This window comes from Octodon degus, unplaced genomic scaffold (assembly GCF_000260255.1).
Source record: "Octodon degus isolate 3935 unplaced genomic scaffold, OctDeg1.0 scaffold00194, whole genome shotgun sequence".
NCBI lineage: Eukaryota > Metazoa > Chordata > Mammalia > Rodentia > Octodontidae > Octodon > Octodon degus.
In genome coordinates this window covers 890,560-910,222 of record NW_004524770.1, presented here as the reverse complement: position 1 = coordinate 910,222, position 19,663 = coordinate 890,560, and the positions used below count along the sequence as shown (strand labels likewise).

General features: G+C 58.9%; 1 protein-coding gene across 5 annotated transcripts in view; it reads right to left on the bottom strand.

Annotated features, from left to right (window-relative positions):
* Kcnq2 (potassium voltage-gated channel subfamily Q member 2) overlaps nucleotides 1-19,663 on the bottom strand; it is a 47,829-nt gene that overhangs the window by 10,930 nt on the left and 17,236 nt on the right. For 4 of the 5 annotated variants that reach the window (XM_004644151.3, XM_004644152.3, XM_004644154.3 and 1 more), the window contains exons 4-11: nucleotides 19,439-19,614; nucleotides 18,351-18,476; nucleotides 15,940-16,050; nucleotides 15,306-15,401; nucleotides 11,022-11,116; nucleotides 9,910-9,939; nucleotides 6,967-7,035; nucleotides 4,053-4,082 (exon numbers count right to left, since the gene is read on the bottom strand). In XM_004644151.3, coding sequence (XP_004644208.1) covers nucleotides 4,053-4,082; nucleotides 6,967-7,035; nucleotides 9,910-9,939; nucleotides 11,022-11,116; nucleotides 15,306-15,401; nucleotides 15,940-16,050; nucleotides 18,351-18,476; nucleotides 19,439-19,614 — 733 coding nt within the window. The remainder of the gene's footprint in view (nucleotides 1-4,052; nucleotides 4,083-6,966; nucleotides 7,036-9,909; nucleotides 9,940-11,021; nucleotides 11,117-15,305; nucleotides 15,402-15,939; nucleotides 16,051-18,350; nucleotides 18,477-19,438; nucleotides 19,615-19,663) is intronic. The other variant, XM_004644153.2, reaches the window with a different exon arrangement.

The window sequence follows — 19,663 nt, the reverse complement described above, 5'->3', positions numbered from 1 at the left end:
TCCATGTCTTAAAAGATGTATTATTTTTTGCTACATTCATGCCAACAACAACAAAAATAATACATGGGCTAAGACTTTGCAGAGGCTGCTTCCGGACGGATCCGACCTGGCAGCGACTGCTGTGGAGCATGCACCTTTTAGGGAGAAAAGAATGTGCAGCCTGATTGAGTTCAAACCAGTCACCAAGGCCTCACCGCACCAGCCTGCCGCTCAGCCAGAAGTGGGCCTCAGTCTACCCGGGGCGGTGCTTGCCCCTAACGGGAGGGTGGCTAAGGGGAAGGCTTGGGGTGCAACTGAAGAGGACTGTGGCCAGAGCCAGTCCATCCCAGTTGTGGCGAGGCCACTTTCCTGCCGGCCTTTGAAGAAGAGTCAGCAATGATTCTGCCCTAGAAGCTCACCAAAGCCCTGGAGATTGGCTTCTGCACTAGGACATGCTCATTTTAAACACAAATGAAAACAATAAGCAGCAATGACAAAACCCGCCATTTCCCTCCAGGCTCCCCAGCGCTGCCACAGCCAGTTCCTCTAGGGCAGCATTTCTCAACCTGCACCCAAGGAACCACTGTGCACGACGACCTCAAATCGAAAACAAGCTCCAGGAAGGACAGGTGCAGAGCACCACGCTCCTGCACACAGTGGTCTAAAAGCTGAGGCCCTCGCTACACATACCAACCTCTCTACTTAGGCACGAAGGACACGCTGCTGATTTGGGTAAGCAAGCGGTGGCCCGGGAGCCCTGGGCCTTCATCACAGGGGATGCTGGCCCAGGTAGGCTGCAGCCCCACACGCCACATGGGATTTGCCTTTGAAGCAGAAAACCAGGCTTCCCCCAGCACTTCCTGGAAACAGGATTAAGTAACATGGACCGGATGAGCTGGGTCACCTCAGAGGAGCCACCTGGGCCAAGCTCCCAGGATCCGGCCCCTGGTCCAGCTGTCCCGAGAAGCCCTGCCTAACTTTAGCCCAAATACACCAACCCTGCTAGTCGAGATGTTGCCCTCAGCCCTAGCCCGGGCTTTAGGCCTGAAGCAGGACCATGAGCCTTTGTAGGTCCTCACGCCCTCAGGAGGATGAAGGAGGTCCCCCCAGTTTTGACCCCAGAGATGCCATCTCACTTCAGAAGCCCCTTCCAGAATCTGGCTGGACAGCTTCACTGTCCGACCCATACTGCTGGCCACCGGGCACCGAGGCAGAGGGGCCCATCACTCTTAACTGAGGCACCCACCTCCCCAAGCAACCCCCACTGCTTGGTGGGTGCCCGAGACCCAACTGGAGCCGACATGACAATGTCTATTCCCCCCGGGGCTGGAGGCAAACACTGAGTTCTTTCCCACCTCCATCAGCCGGGCAAACCTTAGGCCCAAGGTGGGAGCTGGAAGGCAAGCCCACAGGGGTTCCATGGGGGATGGGAATGCCCACAGACACTGACCAAGACCAGACAGGACAGACAGGCACCAACACACACACGCCTCCCCAGAGGAGGAGAACCACACGGCCGGCCAGAGGGCAAAGCTGGGCAGGGGCTCCTCCAGGTGTGGGGAGGCGGTGAGGGAGGGTGGGACTACAGAGGGCAGGTCAGAGCAGTCGCAGCCACAAGGGACACACCAGAGCAGCACTGGAGCCCCGCCCCTGCCCCAACTGCCCCTCCCAGACCCCTCCCAGACCCCTGAAAAACTAGCCCAGTCACATGGGTCCTGCAGGGGCGGAGGATCCCAGCCTGCTGAGGTTGGCCGCCTTGAGCTCATGTTCTGAGACAGGATCTCAGCTGAGAGAGGGTCCCTGTGTCCACACCACCCACCTGCCCTGCCTGGATGGTGCCAGCTGGGACCCTGCCCAGATAGGGCAGCAGGGCTCTGCATTCAGAGAAGGCAGGGGCTCGGCCACCAGCTCCCACTGGCCTGCCTGAGACGTGGGGCCAGCAAGGGCCCCAGGGAGACACACAGCCCTTAACACTGCAGAGCAGGCCTCTCACTGGACCGCCCAGGGACAGGCCCATCTGCTACTCGTTGCCTAAATGAAAGAGCAAGGACCTGCACACCTGCTACGTGCTGGGTGATAAAGAGAGGCTGTGGCTGCCCCAGGCAGGGGCAGAGATGCCACTCTCTGTCACCTGGCCAGCAGGTGTGTGCTCCAGGGAACAGGTGGACAGTCTTCCTTGAAGAAGCGCCCCTGGAGCCCCTCCCAAGGGGTGGGGCATGAATCAGCGGCCCCAGCTGAGCACCTCACCCCAGAGCATCCCACAAGGGCCAGGTTGGTGGACCTTGGCCCTCGGGAGGGGCGTGGGGAGGCACAGGCAGGCAGGGACCACCGACACGCCACGCAGGGAAGACACAGGAGTGGCGGGGACAGGGAGCAGGGGAGCCACGGAACATACCAGAGAGCTGGGGGCTCCCGTGGGTCCTCACCTTGCGTCCTGCTTTCAGGGTCAGCACCTCATCCCAAAAGACAGAGCAGACGAGAAAGGGGCCCGAGAAGGGCAGTGACAGTGATTAAGAGCACTTGGGGGCAGCAAGATTTTCCGAATGGGGGCAGGAGGAGGAGAGAGAGAGAGAGAGAGGCTGAGAGAGAGCCACGTGGAGGAGGCCAAAGCTACGGCAACAAGCTTGAGAAACCCCAGGGGCCAGGAGCCTCGGGGAACACTGCTCCACGGGGCAGGCACTGGGGGCGCAGGAGTGAGCGGAGGGTCCCGCCCCACTGGACAGATCGGAGCAGCCCCGTGTCCCTGGCTGAGGGACACAGGACTGCCCCATCAGGCCTCTGCTGGGCACTGGGCCCAGGGGAGGGCAGCCACGCTGAGGTGACGGTGGGAGTGGGGGCTCCCCCGTCCTGGTGGTAGCTCCCACGGTGAGGCCAAGCACGCCATTCCCCGTCATCCCAACCAGGGCCAGGTGGGGCTGGCTTTCTCCTGCCTCATCTGGTTAGCAGCAGAGCCAGGTCACACTGGGCCGATGCTACATGGGCTGCCCTACCTCTCTCTAGCTCCAAACTTAGTTTTCCTATCCTCTTTGAGGAGCTTTCAGTCACTGGTTGTTCCTTCGACTGGTTTTAGGCAGAGACGTCGCCAATATGCTTGATAATAGCTCCAGCTATGCTTCCCTCTCATGGGATTGGATGAATGAGGGGTGAAGCCCTGCTCGGGCGGACGGACGATGCACTGTGCCCAGCTCTTTCCCCTGGCCAGATGCGCCACCCTATGGTCTAGGGGCCACGAGGGAGGGAGGCAGGCAGGCGCCCAACTCAGGCTTAAGGTTTGGGTCAGTTACCCTGCAACATGTGGCCCGGGCCCAGGCTGGACAGGGGTCACATCCTCACTCTCGGATGGCTCTCAGCAGCTCAGCAAGGGTGCTCGGCAGTGGGAGCAGATTAGACTGGACGCTGAGAAATGACCCCAATTTCCTTCCCATCACTAGGAAAACAACAGCTGGCTCCTGGGCTGTCCCCCACAGCACAGCTGGCTCCACGACCCCATCTAGCTTGACCAAACATAGTGCAAAGGGTGGGGGGAGGACCCAGTTGAAGCCCCACGGCCCCTCAGCCAGCCCGGACCCTGGCAAGGGGGCAGGGTAATGTCAGCGTCTCCACCAGGGTATGCAAATTTACTAGGTAGAGGGTGTCTGACTCCCAAGGACAGGTGACTCTGACTCCGTCTCATCCAGAGGCTGAAGGGCACTCCGTAGGCATCTGGCCCTTCTGGCCCAGCCTGGACTAGCAGAAGGGGCCACCCACTAGGAATTTTCTCCTGGGAACTCAGCTCAGAGTAGCTGTAAATCTAGTGAAAAGCCCCAGCCTTGGTGTCTCCCGGGAGGTCGGAGGCACGGGCGGCGGGAGGGGACGCACCCACGAAGCTCCCAGCTGCCCAGACCCACAGTGCTGCAGAGTGAGCCCAATGCCCTAGGAGGGTGCTGTGACACAGCCACACGCTCACACACGGAAGCACACATGGCCCGCACAGCAGCCCTCGCCCCGAGCCTTGCAGTGCACACACAGAGGGAGCAGGAGCGAGGGAGGGTGCGCTCACGCGGCAGACACAGCTGGGGGCAGGAGGAACTGACCTGGGTGCTGGCTCCGGCTGGGGCTCCTTCCTTCAAACAGAGAGACAAAAGCATCAGCACCACCCAGCCCCCGGCCAGCCCCCAGAGCACCTCCCTTAGTGCCCCCAGGGCCGTCCCCTGCCCCCGGCCCAGGGCCCCACCCCCAGCCCATGGTGGGGTTCAGAGAAGGCTGTCTGTCCTGCTGAAGTTCCTCTGAGTCCAACGACACAAGTGCCAAAGGCAGAAGGGGCTCGTGCAGGGAGATGGCCAAGCCCTTCCTGCCTAGTCCTCTTCTGGGGGCTGCACCCTGCCTTGCTGCAGGGCTCATCTCTTCTGTGTCCTGTGTCTCCTCAGCGCCTTCAGGACAGCTGCGCAGAGCTGCAGCTTGTGGGCAATCAGATGACCTCACTACCTCCAAGGCCTTTTTCTGAATAAGGTCACATCTACAGGTTCGGAGACACGGACATATTTTGGGGGCCCAGCATTCAAAACCCATGATCCCTAAAATTAATTTCCATCCTGCACCCACAACACATTCACCCGTCCCAATATCCTCCCAAATCTCAACCCACTGTGGCATTCAAGTTTTCATCTAAACCCTGTCAGCTCAAAAATGTCCCAAATTTCATCATCTTAAATCATCTAAGTAATTTAAGTCAGGTGTGGAGGAGCCTCTGGGTGGCCATCCTGGGGCAAAAGCACATGGACATGAGATCTCAGAACAGGTTATCTGTTCATAAACTACAACAGCAGAGCAACATGACAAGTTGTAGCCACCCACAAAGGAAGATACAACAGAGTCCTCACTCCCCAAGCGGGAAAGCCAACAAGCGAATCCCGCGTGGCCTCAGGCTCTGGGCAGTCAATGGCTTCTGGCTGCGCAGCCTGCACCCCTGTGAGCACTCCCTGCATGCGCCATCGCAGCAGCACGGCGAGCTTCCTTTGGTCCACACTGGCAGCCTTTCGCGACTGTGGCAGAGGCCAGCGCCATCCGTGGCAGAGTGCTCTGTGCACCCTTCCGGATAAGTCATCTTTATTCTTGGCTTCTGCTGAGGTGGCTGACTGGTGAGTCACATGCCTGATGTCATCAGCAAGTGACCATCCAGTCCCACTGGTGGCCCTGGCTGCAGAGCTGGCTTTCCCATGAGTGACTCTGGAGCTAGGGTCCTCTGCTATGAGCCAGCTCAGACCTTCTGAACCTGCAAGTGCTGGTTTCATTTAGTAGCTTCTCCTTAGTCCCCTTCTGCAACTTTACTATGAGTAGCAAAAAGAAATCAGGCTGCACCTCCTGGTGTGCTCCCTCAAACAAATATCTCGGCTCGCCACCTAGACACTCCACTTCCGCCGCCAGAGGGGAACAGCCCAGCCAAGCTCTGCTACCCCACAAGGAGAATCCTTGCTGCGTGCTCGATGGCCCCTCTGCTGGCTTCCTTCCCAGCAGCATGAGCAGCACCTTCAGCATTTGTGTCTCCGGCAACACCCTGTTCACGGCAGTATGTCTGTCTCCTCTTGGATGATGCCGGCTTCCTCGACCATGTCACTTCCTCCTGAGCCTCCAGAAGCCCCTCTACACCTCTGTCCCACCAACCCGCTCTTCTGGCAAGGGGATCTGTTCCAGCTTGGACCTCAACCCTGTTCGGCCCTTGCTCGTTACTCAGTTCCCAGTTCACTTCCGTGTGTTTGGGCTTCGTTACGGCAACACCCCATTTCCCAGAATCCAAACCTGTATCAGTTTGCTAGAGCTGCCGTGACCGAAGGCACATGGGGCTGGGAACTAGCGGGAGAGGACCCCTGCTTGTCCTGCCAGCTTCGCCCTCCAGGTGCTCCTCAGCCTGCGGCTGCCAGCACTCCACCCTGCCTCTGCTGCACTTGGTCTTCTCCCCTGAGTGTTTATCCCCTAACTTCCCCTAACTTTCTCACAGGACACGGAAACCAGACTTGGCGCCCCCGGAAGCCCCGAGTGTGAGGTAGATGCTGAAGGTCTTGCTCGTGGGTTGCAAAACCTACCGTTGAGAGGCAGGGACCTCTATTCAACCCACTGCAAGCTCTCTGCCCTGCTAGGCTTCGTGGGACACAGAAAACTGCTTGGAACTCAGACTCTCTCTCCCTTCTGCTGACAGCAGCCTCCACCTGCCCACCTCTGTGCCAGCCCAAGCACTTTGGAGTTGTAGAACTTATAATTAAAGGAGGGTTAGGGTCAGTCAGATAGCTCAGTGGATTAAAGTGCCTGCTTATGCAGACACAGGGGTTGGAGGGTTGATTCCCGGCCTGCCACGCTGGCCCCACCCCGGGTGCACTGAGATGGTGACTGAGACTGGCCATGGTGGCTCGTACCTGTAATCCCAGCACTTGGGAAGCCGAAAACAAGAGAACCACTACAAGTTCAATCTGTGTAGTGAGACCCTGTAGACCCTTCACTAAATACAAAAAAATTAAAAAATAAAAAATAGGGGCCAGGAAGATGGCTCAGTGCAATAAGCGCTTCCCTGGCAAGCGCAGGGGCCTGAGTTCAATCCCCGGTTCCGCCAAATAAATAAATAAATAAATAAATAAATAAAGAAGGGTCCCCTGGGGAGAGTCAGAATTGGGGCCCTTGCTCCCACCTGGGTCGCCCAGGGTGCAAGCCATGGTCAGCTGGCCCATATTGAGCACAGTCCTCACCCCCTTCTTCCTATTATGCCCACCCCATGGGACCAACCACTCCTCTGACAATAGGGGCCCAGACTGAGTCAGAAGAGGAAAGGGAAACCCCCAACATGGCCAAGACCTGTGTGGCCAAGACCATCCCTAGTGTACCCCGGAGTCCCAGCTTCTGTTTGGGACCCAGGACCCAGGACTTCCTGCCCCTGCCTGCAGTAGGGGGGTCCCCGAGGAGGTCAGAAATGCGGATCCTACTGCAAAGCTGCAGCCCCGGCTAAGCAACCCTACAGCTGACCTGAAGGTAAGTCCAGACTTGCTCTTGAGGTTCCTCAACAGCTCCAGCTGGTTGAGCGGCGGGATGAGTCTGGAGCAAGAAGGAGACGTGAGTGACTGCCGGGCCCTTTGCACCAGTGTGCAGACACCCAGGAGAAGGCATGGGTGCAGCCCAGCCTCCATGAGATGGCCCTCCGGGGGCCTGGGGAGGCTGTGCCCTGGGCTCACTGTCCCCCCACCTTGCAGGCCCTGGGGCCATTTTCACTCTGGGTGTTCCTGGGGGCCTCAGACCCTGGCACAGAAGAAGCATGCCCCACACAGTCCATGAGCACCGCCCCTGCAGTATGAGGGGCCAGGAGACCTGATCCCAGCTGGGGATCCCCTCCTCTCCTCTGTTGCTGAGCCCGCACACCCCTGGGGCAGCACAGCTGTACACACTGCACCCTAACACACAGGCCCGGGCTCCCAACTCCCTCTGCAGAGCCACCTTCCCTGCCAAGCTGAGGTGGGACAGGGGCCAAGATCACAGAAAGGGCTTTACTTCATCAGTCCCAGGCCCCCCAGGGACCCTTGACAAATGCTTGGCTCTGCTCTCCTCTCCTGAACCTATTCACCCACCCCCAACAGCCTCATGCCTGGCCCCACCGGTGCTGACACGTGACCACGCACAGGTTCGAGGGCAGCCTCCAGCGCCAGCAGCCTCCAGGGAGAGTGACCTGTCCCTGCCACCTGCTCTAGTAACCTCGCTCCCAAGACCCTCTACTCCCTCCTAGATGCTGCCCTCCCTCCCACACGTTCCTGTCCAGGGCCTGGGGGTGTCCTCCATGGAGAACGGTGGCCCTTCACTGCACTGCCCCAGGTCTGGGCACTCCTGGCCTGACGCAGCGCCACCCTGCTCCGTGCACCCCAACTCTGCAGAGCCCCTTAGCTCTCAGTCAGGACTCCTGACCAGGACCACAAGCCCCACCCAGTTCATGTCCACCCTGCTTGTCCCAGCTGCAGAGTGAGCCCCTGTGTCTTTGTGCCTGGGGGCTTGAGGACAGTTCACCTTGCCCAGCCTGCCTCTCTGTGTGGCCCCCACCCCTCCGCTTGCATTGCCCCTCTCAACTCTCTGGCCCGTTCCCCACCCTACTCAATCCCTCAGCTGTGCCCAGAATCCTGGCTACCCTGCTGCTTGAGCACCCCATGGCTTCCCATTGCCTCTGCACAGGATCACCGACTCCACCAGACCTGCCAGCAGGACCTGCTCCATGTCCACCTTGTTCCTCCACCAGGAAGCTTCTCCCCCTTGTGCTGGCCCACTGCCCTGCTGCCCTGTCTGCCTCCCCTCCCCTCACCTATGGGGTCCCCCGCAAGTGAGCTGTTTACACTGGTGCACCATGGCTGCTTGGCTACACTAGGCCCTCCTCACCACCACTACCACCAGCACCAGCACCACCTCTGCAGCCCAGCAGAGCAGGCCCCAGATGCTTAAAAGAGAGTGCTGTGGAAGGGCTTCTCCTGCCCTCCCACCCCACCCGGCCAGGTTTCAGCTCAGCAGGGCCCAGCAGTCAGGTTAGTCAGCAGCTCCCAGGCCAGCCCACACCCATGGACATAACTGCCCCCCAACTCAACCTCCACTCCTGGGGCCCACCGCAGGGGTCCCAGGGCAAGGTAGCTCCTCCCACCCACCACCCACTCCCCACCCCCCCCGCCCCCAACTCAGGTTAGAGACATCAGCTCTTGGAGCCAGAGGAGACATCATGCCTGGGACACAGAGCAGCACGGGGCAGGCACGGGGCAGGCAAGGGCGGGCACACACCCAGCCCGCCCTCCCCAGTTAAAGGACAGGGGCACAACACGCCAAGAGTAGTGGCCCAAGAAGGAGCACCAGCTGGTCTAGGGGTTCTACCAACTTGACGGGACAGCTCCAGCCACCCAGAAGCTCTATACACACTGAGGTGTCTGATTTCTGGGTGTAGTGCAGGCTGGAGAAAACAGGCAGAGGAAACCACCCACAGTCAAGAGCTCATACTGGGGAGCCCAGGGGGTCCAGCAGGAGGACCCATTCCCAGGGCCAACTTCACCTCTGGGGTCTGCAGGGAATGTGGGACAGAGATGCCCTGGCCTGCCTGGCCACGGTCGACCACAGTGGCCCTGCCCATGTAGGCTCGACCTAACATTGTGGCAGGGCAGGGCACTGCATGCTGCAAGGGACAGTGCCCACTGGAGAGGGCTAGAACTTGCCACTGTCTTGCCAGCCCCACACACTCCTGGGAGGTGGGAGGGGCCCCTGCACTGTGTGCCAGGCCAGACCTTCTGAGGGACTCAGAGCCCTCAGAGGAGAGAACCCGGGCCTCTACCCCCTTCCAGCAGCAGCCAGCAGCCCAAGAAGGGGCCACCAGCATGGTCACACTGACACAGGAGCCACAGGTGGCCCTGTCTGAGGCCTAGTGTCCACATGTCACTAGGCAATGCAGAGGGGCACAAGAAGCGGGACCCCCAAAGGCAGGTGACCACACAGGCACCCTCAGGGGGAGCTGGCCTTCAGTCTGCAATGAGTCCTTGGCCTTCGACCCAGGTCTCTGAGCAGTGGGACGAGCCCCACACCCAACTCCATTGTGTTCCTAAATGGGGCTAACGGGGTGGGTACGACCACAGCTGTAGACAAGACACAAAGCGGGACAAGGAACAGAAATGGCCTGAGGACAAATGGACCCAGCACCAGGGAAGCGGTGGCTGCGGAGGAGGCGAGGAATGGAGGGAGGCGAGGAAGGCTGGCTCTGGGTCAGGGAGAGGGCGCAGTTGGCAGGGAGCTCCAGGCAGGGGACAGGCACAGGGCGGCAGGTCTGACGATGCCAGCATGAGGACCACTGGGGCAGGGGACAGCTCCACGGCAGCGGGTGGCAGGCCCGGAGAGCTCGTCCCGGAGCAACTAGACGGCACGAGAACCACACACACAGCTTTCAGTCCCATGCATTCCTACCTGGACGCCCCGTAGGTTTGGGTTTGAGAGCTTTCAAGTGTTTTCATACACACACACACAAAGGGTAAAGAACCAAAATTTTAAAAAGAACGGGACAAGAAAAACAAAATGAAAAAAATAATCAAGGGAAGTGGGGAAAACAAAAGAACAAAGAAAATTAGCACAAGGCTCAGTCCTATCCCAGCCGCCTGGCAAGGGGCGTAGGGACATGGCAACACTAGATGCTGGTGTCCAGGAGGACCAGATGGCCTGGCCCCAGGGCTCAGCGGCCAGAGATGCCAGTGGGTGGGTGCCAAGGGCAGGGCCAGAACGGGGGCGGCTTCTGATGTCATGATCCACAGGGAACCGGCAGCTGAGAGGGCGCAGGACAAGGTCCCAGGGCTGCGGCCACCTCAGTGCAGGTGGCTGGCTGGCAGCACGATGCCCACCCAGAAGACCCCCAGGCCTGCAATATCTGGCCCTTGAGCTCCAAGGATGGCCCAGTACTGGCACCTGCAGCCCTCATCCACACATGCATAGTGGCTACCAGGCCCTCTGCCCAGCTGACCCAGGATACCCTGAGCTACCTTCCTGCTGCTGGAGACACTTCCGGGCTGGTACCTGGACAGTCCAGCTGGGGCAGGCACTGTCTGCACAGCGGGGGTTGTCCCTGTCTCTTCCTGGGGCCTGGGTCACCCTCCTTCCCTCACGACTGGCCCCCGGCCCTCACCACAAGCCAAGCTCCCGCTACCCCTGCAAGCTGGAAGTTAGGGCCAGTGAGGGCCTCGGCACCAGGAGTGGCCCACGAGGCACCCAGGGCAGCATGAGCCTGTCCGGGATAGGGTGGGGGCTGTCTCCACTGTGTCTTGACACAATGCACCCAGTGAAGGACGGGAAGAGAGGGCAGGGGATGGGGGTGCAAAACAAAAGCCACGACACTATGAAACAAGGAACAAATTAAAACAAATCACACCAGAATTCTGTTTTGAAAAATAAACTTTAAAGAAAAAGAGAAACAAAACTCAGTCAACCAAAACAATGAACAACAAAAGGGGGTTCAAGAACAAATGGAAACTGAAAAAGGAAACTGATGTGCCAGGCAGGCGCGCGGCGAGGAGGGCACGCGGCGCTACCTGTACATGGGCACCGTGACCGTGCGCTCGTAGTACTGCCAGGTGGAGTGCAGGTCTGTGCGCGACAGGTTGGTGGCGTAGAACCTCCAGGCAGACTGCAGAGGGAGAGGCGGAGGTCAGCACGTTGGTGGCCCCCTTCTGGGGTCCTCACCCCAACACAGAACTTTAGCCCCCTGCTGTTCCCATCCCACAGCTTCAGTTTACCCTCATGGCGGGGACAGGCAGGATCCCACCCCAAAGCTGGGAGGTGGGGAGCAGGCCACCGCTGTCACTGCAGTTACCTCACTGCCCTCCCCGAGCTAGGTGGCGTGGCCTGGGAGGGAGAGGCAGGCTCTGGCCCCTTGGCTCCAGGCTGGGGCTGCCAGGGGTCCCTGCCCTTCAAGGGTTGAGCTTGCCACTCAGGCCGATGCCCAGTGGGGCTGTGCTTCTCTCGCTCCCCGTGCCTGGTGTGTGATGAAACACACAGCAGTGGTACCGGCAGCCGAGACCCAGGGGTGCTCACTGTGTGGCCCTCCCCCTGGCCCAGGGGTGCCCACTGTGTGGCCCTCCCCCTGCTGGACTCCATAACATTCACTTTGTTCCTTTGCTTTGTGGTGCTGGGATTTGAGCCCAGCACCGACCACTGAGATATGCCTCCAGCTTGTATTACTTCCTGAAACAGGATCTCTCTCTCTCTCTCTCTCTCTCTCTCTCTCTCTCTCTCTCTCTCGGAAGGGTCTACAGGGTGCTCAGGGTCTCACTACTAGATCAGACTCCTAGTGATCCGCCTGTTCACAGCCTCCCAAGAGCTGGAATTACAGGCAAGCATCATCACGCCCAGTCTCAACTGCCATCTCAGCGTGCCCCGGGGGGCACAGCCAGCATGGCTGGCCCTGGAATTGAACCCCAGTCTCTGTGCCTGCTTGCAGGTGCTTTAATCCTCTGAGCTATTTGGCCAGCCCTATGAGGCAGGATCTCAGTACGCTGCCTAGGCTGATCTTGAACTTGCAATCCTCCTCCTTCAGTTTCACAAGCAGCTGAGGTGAGGTGTGGCCACTATGCCCAGCTAATTCCACTTTATTTTAACCACTTAGGCACTGAACCGAGGGCCTTTGCACTGAGCTAAATCCCCGGCCATTTAAAAACCTTTTTTGCGGCAGGGTCTCGCTGAGTTGCCCAGGCAGGGCTCTAACATGCCACTCTGCCTCAGCCTCCCATGTAACTGGGATTGCTGGTGTGCACCACCAGGCCTGGCTGACCCCATGGCTCCACCACTCCCAAGGGGAGCCGTGTACATGTCAGGTCATCGGTCACACTCTTTCCTTCCCGAGACCTGTCAGCCACAGCTTGTGCTGGTCTCGAGATCCACCTTCTGATACATCCTGTCAGCGGACGTGCACGAGTGGCCATTCCCAGCTGGCTTCTCACTGAGCTCGTGCAGGCTGGAGCACACGCTGGGCTGCGTCCCGCTTGGACAGAAGGATGTTCAGTGGCCTGGATTTATCGTATTCTGGTGGACACTAGGTTGTGTCCAGGTCCACTACGGGCATCGGTGGTCACTCACGTGCGAGCCTTGAGTGGACCCATCTTCCTGGTTGGCGACACACCTCAAAGTGGAACTGCTGGGTAAGGCGACAGCTCCAGGCCAGCTCGCTGCCGAGAGGCTGCACCGTTACACCGCCAGAGCGTGCGGTGGCCAGCTCCCCATTCTCACCAGCACTCATTTTCCATCTCAGAAAAACATGAAGCACCAGGAGGCGTGAGGGCGCCTCCTACACTAGGGTCACACTCCTTCCTCACCGACGTGCACATCCAAGCGTTGCTCCCTTGGGCCGACCTGCCTTTGCAAACCTCCTGGAGAGACACCAGTTCCTTTGCCCAGAGTCCTTTGGTATTGGTCTTTTGTTGAAAATTTTCTTTCTTTCTTTCTTTCTTTCTTTCTTTCTTTCTTTCTTTTTTTTTTTTTTTTTTTTTTTTTTTTTTTTTGTGGTACCAGGGATTGAACGCTTGCCAGGCAAGTGCTTATTCTACTGAGCCCCAGCCCCAGTTTTGTTGAGTTATAAGGCTTTTTGTTGTATCCTAGATAACAAACTCTTACCACATATGATTGCAATATTTTCTGCATTGCATAGGGTGCCTTTTCACTCTCTTAGGAGGGTCTTTTGGTACACAAGTTTTAGGAGAGGTTTATTTTTTGTTTTTGGTGCTGAGGACCGAACCCAGGGCTTCCAGCTTGCTAGGCAAGCACTCTACCGCGGAGCCAAATCCCCAGCCCTTTGATACACAAGTTTTGAATCTTATTGGCGTCCAGTTTTTCCTTTGTTGCCTGTACTTTGGGTGTCATGATCATGGAGCTTATTTTTTCTACAGAATTTCTGTACTTTTAAGCTTCATTAGGCTTTCTGTCTGTTCTTAGTCGATTTCCGTGTGTCGTCGGAGCTAAGGGTGACATGCTTCCAAGCACAGGGCCAGGCGAAGGCCGCGTTTCCCCCATCGCACCATCTGTCAAAACCCAATTCACTATAGACACACGCGTTTGCTTATGGAGTCTCTGCGCCACACACCTTCGTGTCCTTATGTAAAAGTCACACTGTTTTGATGAGTGTTGCTTTGTAGTAAGTTTGAAATCAGAAAGTGTGAGTACTCCAATTTTGTCTTCTGTTTCAAGATTGCTCTGGTTATTCAGAGTCCCCTGAAATCTTGTGCGAACCTGAAAATCAGTTTTTCCCTTTCAGCTTTCTTTTTAAAAAGGCACTGGGCTTTTGACACAGTTTATAATGAATCTGTCGATTAGTTTTTGTTAAGACCATATTGCGAGGATCAAGTCTTCAATACATGATGAGATGTCTTTAGGTCTTCATTCATTTCTTTCAACAATGTTCTACAATTTTCAGTGTACAAGGGCCAAATGCAAAGGCAGGGAGGTACAGACTGGCCTGGCACAGTAACTTCTGGAAGGATGCCTACAATCCCTCAGACGTTACAAGGGCACAGGAGGCCTGGTGTCCCCTCTGGGGTTTCCCTGGGGTCTTCTCTTTCCTAGATGCCAGAACCACTCCAAGGTTACAGACCTCTCAGAAGCAGTGCCAGCACCCAAGACACCAAGGCAGAAGAATGCAGAAAATTCAAAGCCAGCCTAGGCTACATAGTAGGGACAAGAGAGAGAGGAAAGGAGGAGGAGGAGGAAGAGGAAGAAGAGGAGGAGGAGGAGGAGGAGGAGGAGGAGTGCTCTAGGGCTGCCAGGATCTCTACTTGCTGAAACTTCAGCCCCTGCAAGCCACTGGAAGCTTGGCCTCTGAGGAAAGGCCTCTAATCAGCTGTCCTGCTGCAGGTTTCGTGGTGACCACACGTCAGCTACAGGCCCGAGCTGTCTCGAAGCCAGGCATGAGATGCTGCGTGGTTCCCAGCGAGGCGGGGCTTCTCAGACCCTCACAGGTGCACGGGCGGTGTGCAGCCAGTTCTTGGGATCAGCTCAGAGGCACTGCTGAGGGTGCACTTGGTGAGGAGGCAGGAGGGGCTGAGCAGAGATTTCTGCTCCTCCCCACTCAATTGCACCCTCTTAGCCTGACGTCCAAGTGGTCACTTTTGCAGCTACCAGTAGCGGGGTGAGACTGCGGAGCACTTTTATTCTTCTCTGTACTTTTACTATTACAAAAAATAATCATTTGGGGTTTTAGGTACAGGTCAGTATACACACGCACGTATACACACATACATAAAAACAGGCTAGACCAAAGACCAAGACCCCGAGGGCTGCATCTTTAAAAAGACAGATCATCCAGGTGTGGTGACACACACCTGGAATCCCAGCACTTGGGAGGCTGAGGCAGGAGGATCTCTGTGAGTTAGAGGCCAGCCAAGGCTACACAGTAAGCTAAAGGTCAGTCTGGACTAGACAGCGAGATCTTGTCTCAAAAAAATAAAATAAAATGTAAACAGACATGAGAGAGGTAGGGCCAATCTGGCCGGCAGCCGCTCTGCTCTGTCCAGCTGGAGGCCCTGCCAGGAATCTGCTTTTCTGTTCACATTCTGGGCGCCCACGGGGTGCCTGCCCCGAACAGCAAGATGAGCAGGCTCTGCTGGGGCAGGACGAGGCGCCCTCAGTTCAGGCACTACTCACTTCCTAAGCGAGGGCTCTTCAGAGCACCTGTCGACGCCGGGTCGCCCAGGAGGAGGCCCACCCAGCTGCTGCGTGCCTCAGTTGTTTGAACCATTGCTCGCTGACTGAGGAGTCATGTCTCCCAGGGGAGCCCACAGAGGAAACAGCAGGGAGGCAGGAGGGCTGCGGGGCGGGGCAGGACTGACCTGGATCAGGCCGGCCGCTGGGTTCCGCCTCTTCTCAAAGTGCTTCTGCCGATGCTGCTCCTGGACCTTCAGGGCAAAACCAGACCCCAAAATGCCCTGCAAGTCGCTAAGGTCAGACCACGCAACAAGGACCACTGCCCCATCTCATCGGGCTGGCCCACGCCCACCCTCCCCACACATTCCCGCCGCCTGCCTCCCTTACCACCCAGAGGCCAGGCCAAGGGACAGCAGTGCCCCGCCAAACCCAAAGCGGAGCCCTTGCTCCCCATCCGTCCCTGCCACGCCCCATGCAGCTGCCCTCAGCCTGTGTGGACAGAGAAGGACCAGCAGAGCCCTGGACGAAGCACCGTGCCCTCACAGCATCACTCTTGGTGTGAGGACCCCGCTGCTCAGGGCCCGCTGACCGGAGGAGCCATGGTGCCCGAGGGCAGGGGAGAGGGCAAAGCCTGGGGCCCGACGGGGAGGCTGCAGCTCAGGGCCAGTTTCCAGGCCTGGTCCAGGGAAGGGGGCCTTTCCCTGGGCTGTGGGTCTGCAGCGACCCTGCTCCTTTCCTGGGTTATCCCAAGGGATGGAGGGTCCCACAGACAGCTGGAGAGACCCTGTCCACTCAAGCAGGAAGGGGCCCAGGGCATACCGCAGGAAGAGCAAAGAAGGAGACTCCAATGAGGGTGAAGGTTGCTGCCAAGAGCCTCCCGTTCCAGGTCTGGGGGTACTTGTCCCCGTAGCCAATGGTCGTCAGGGTGATCTGTGGGGCAGTGGCTGGCATGGAGGCCCACAGCCACGAGCCAGAGCCTCCTGCCCAGCCCTTGCGGGGTCCTGGAGGGGCTCCTAACACCCCTGGGGGCAGATGGATGGGCCAGTCACCGGGCCGGGACATGCAGGGGCGGGGAACACTCCCCCAACACGGGCCGAGTCAGCATCAGCTGCTCTTCAACAACAAGCCCACCAATGCCCCACAAATCTCCCTTCCATGTGGGGAGGGTCACTGAGGGGGCTCTGATCCAATTTCACTTCCCATAGCAACCCCCACAGCTACTGCATGCAAAAGCAAACAGAGGAAAAAGCCCACCACCACCCCATCCCCCTAGAGGCATCAGGTGTTCCCAGCTCTTGGGCTGTGCTTGGCGACTGAAGGGGAGCAGGGAGCAGGCAGCAAGCCAGGGACCTAGAGAGGAGACCAGAGGAGCCCCAAGAGTCAGGGCCAGTGGGCGGGCCTCTGGAGGGCGGGGCCTCTGGAGGGCGGGGCCTCTGGAGGGCGGGGCCTCTGGAGGGCGGGGCCTCTGGAGGGCGGGGCCTCTGGAGGGCGGGGCCTCTGGAGGGAGAGGTTGGGAGGGTAAGGTGGGAGGGCGTGGCCTGTAAGAATCCTGGAGAGCAAGCCCAGGGAAGGGCAGACAGAGCCGGCCGAGGGACCACAGCAGCAGCCTGGCTGGGCACCTAGGCATGAGCCCGGCAGGCAGTGGGAGGCGCTCCATGATAGCTCTGACAGACTCGGGATGCTCTGCACACCTGGGCTCTGAAGCCGTTTCTCAGCGGGCGTCAGGCCTGCTGTCAAGGTGAAGCCCCAGAGAGGGCCTGGGCGCCAAGCAGGCCAGGCCGTGGAAGGTCCCCAGACCAAGGGGTATGCAGAGCAGGAAAGAAGGCTGAGGTGTGTCGCACTCTGTCGCGGGCAGCGAGGAGTGTGCAGTCAGAGTGGGGCACAGAAGGCCCTGGAGTTGGGGTGAGCTGGACTTTAGCAACGGCCATTTTTAAATGCACACAGTATTGCTTTGAAAGGACACAGGCAAAAACTTTCATTCACTTTAGAAAGATGAGAAAGCTGTGGCCTCCTGGAGGAGGACAGGCCATTTCGCCAAGGAGGGGCTGCAGGGCCACCTGGTCACAACACAGGACCCCAGAGCCAAGCCAGCTCCCTGGCAGAGCAGAGCCCGGGTGCTTTGTGCACGGCTGGTGGGCTCCAGGTGCCTCTGCCCCCAGCCTGGGCACGCAGCACTGCCCACCCCATGCTGCCTCATCCCCGACCGTCCTGGTGGGGATGGAGGATGCAGAACTCCAGGCCTCACAGCCACACAGGACGACATCCGTAACCCTGTGCCCTGTCTTCATCCCCCACCCCTCTTCCTGGTAGCCGTGGGCCAAGGCCACACAGCCAGCATGTTCAGGGCCTCCCAAGGAAGCCGACTGCCCTGCACACCCCCCTGCTCAGAGCAGCCAGGGTATTGGAGGAGGAGCCAGGGGTGAGCCATCCCATGCTAACTGGTGGGGCCTGGGGCTTGGCTCAGTCACACACTGAGCTCTGAACGCAGCGGACCTCAGGGGTGTGATACCCGTCCCCACCCCAGCAGGAAAGAGAACTTCCAAAGATGCCCACCAAGGCCCTTTTCAGAAGATGCCCCAAAGGAGGGACCTTCAAGGAGCCCGGGCAGAGCCAGGCATGGGGAACTGCAGGTGCAAGGGCCAGGGGCAGCGCAGGAGCTGAGCAGAGCAAAGCCGGGGTGGCTGTGAGCAGGGCTGCTGCTCTGGGCTCCAGATCTCCAGGGCAGCCAGGGGCAGTGTCCCTCTGTATTCCCCTGCCCCACCATGGGCCAGGAGCAGGCAGTCCAGGATGGTGACAGCCTGTCCTGGGGACAGACAGCCATGTGTCTAGCCTGCTCCTCCATACATGCACAGCTGCAGCCAGAGGGGTCAGACCGCCAAACTGGACACCCCTGACAGGCTCCCCCACTGTTCTTGGTGACCCCCCAAAACAATCTCAGGTGAACATGACTCAGAGGGAAGGGTGGTCAGTGGGGAGGCAGGAGCCCCGCTGCCCCGTCTTCACACCCACCAACACAGCCAAGGCCCAGACCAGCCTCAGCAGTTATCTCCAGCACGCGGTTGTGACCACGGGCAGCCAGCAGGTGGCTACCAAGGGACACATGCAGCCAGCTGGGCCAGAGCAGGCGCTGGGTTGGGCCGCAGACCCAGAGTTGCCGGGTACAGGAAGAAGAAACAGAGAGAGGCCAGTGTCTCCAGGGAAGCACCCGCTGCCCCATGGCTAGGACTCACCAGGCCCCACCAGAGTGCATCTGCGTAGGTGTCAAAGTGGTCGTTCTCGCCTTTCTCTGCCAAGTACACCAGAAATGAGGCCAGAATGAGGCAAAGGAAGCCGATGTACCAGGCAGTGACCAGCTCCTGCAAAGCAGACGGACCATGTCACCACCCCCTCAGGCCAGCCTGGGCAGCATCCAGCCCCAGGGCTCCGCGTCTCCGGGGCCTCAGAGACTGAGCTTTTCTTGAGACCAGCAGAAGCTCAGCCTTGCATGGGGTCAGTGGGAGGACTCACGGTGACCTCAGGACAGGGAGGGGCAGCTGCCAACACAAGCTCTGGCCTCAGTGACTCTTCCCTTGTGCGTGGTCGACCTGACAATAGGGCTGCCAGTGCCCACCAGCTCAGCATGCCAGCGCCTACCTAGGACTCAGGGGCATCTTCCCCAGCAGCCAGCAAGCCTGAGGCAGGGGAACTGTTGAGAGCCCTGAGAGCTCCAAAAAGGGACCCTGGCCTCAGCATGCCAGCACCTCCAGCATCCAGGAAGATGGGAGCATGCAGCTGGAGGTTCAGTCCCCGCAAGAGGTCCCTTCCTGCCCAAAGCCATCACATGCAGCAAACCTCCTCAGGGTCCCAGCAGCAGGAAAATTTGGGAAAATGACCACACAGGCTGGCTTCACTGCACAGCATGGTAGGACTGCATCTGGGCCACTGGGAGTCCAGGACCCCTTGGACACAGAATGTGTGGCCGTGGACACCCCATGGGTACCCTGACCAGCAGCTACCACAAGCCACAGCTTAAACAACCACCCAGGAAGGTAAGTTGGGTGGTATATTGATCCAGGCCCTTGAAACCAAGAAACAAGACACCCAACCACAGAGCAGACCAGCTCATGGCGGGAGGCAGGTGACTAGCCCTGCAGAAAAGCTTTCCGGGGACAAATGACCAAAATGGGCAGAGTCACAGAGCAACCCCAAGAAGGAGGGGGAGGGGCTCCTCAGCCTTCCATCGTGCCTGGCCAGGACAGGGGCGGAGCGCAGGGCAGCAGGGAGCCAGGCAGACAGCAGCCCAGAGCAGGCCAGGACCTCGCCACCAGGGGATGCTCACCTTGCTGTGGGCGTAGACCACAGAGCCCAGCAGCTTCCAGGTGCCCCCCCTCCGGTCCATGCGAATCATCCGCAGGATCTGCAGGAACCGCAGGCTGCGGAGTGCAGAAGTGGCGAAGACGTTGCCCTGGGAGCCGGCAGCCAGCACAGCAATGGAGGCGATGAGCACCATGATGTCTGCAGGAGACAGACAGCACTCAAGCCGGCCGGCCCTCCCTCCTCCGGG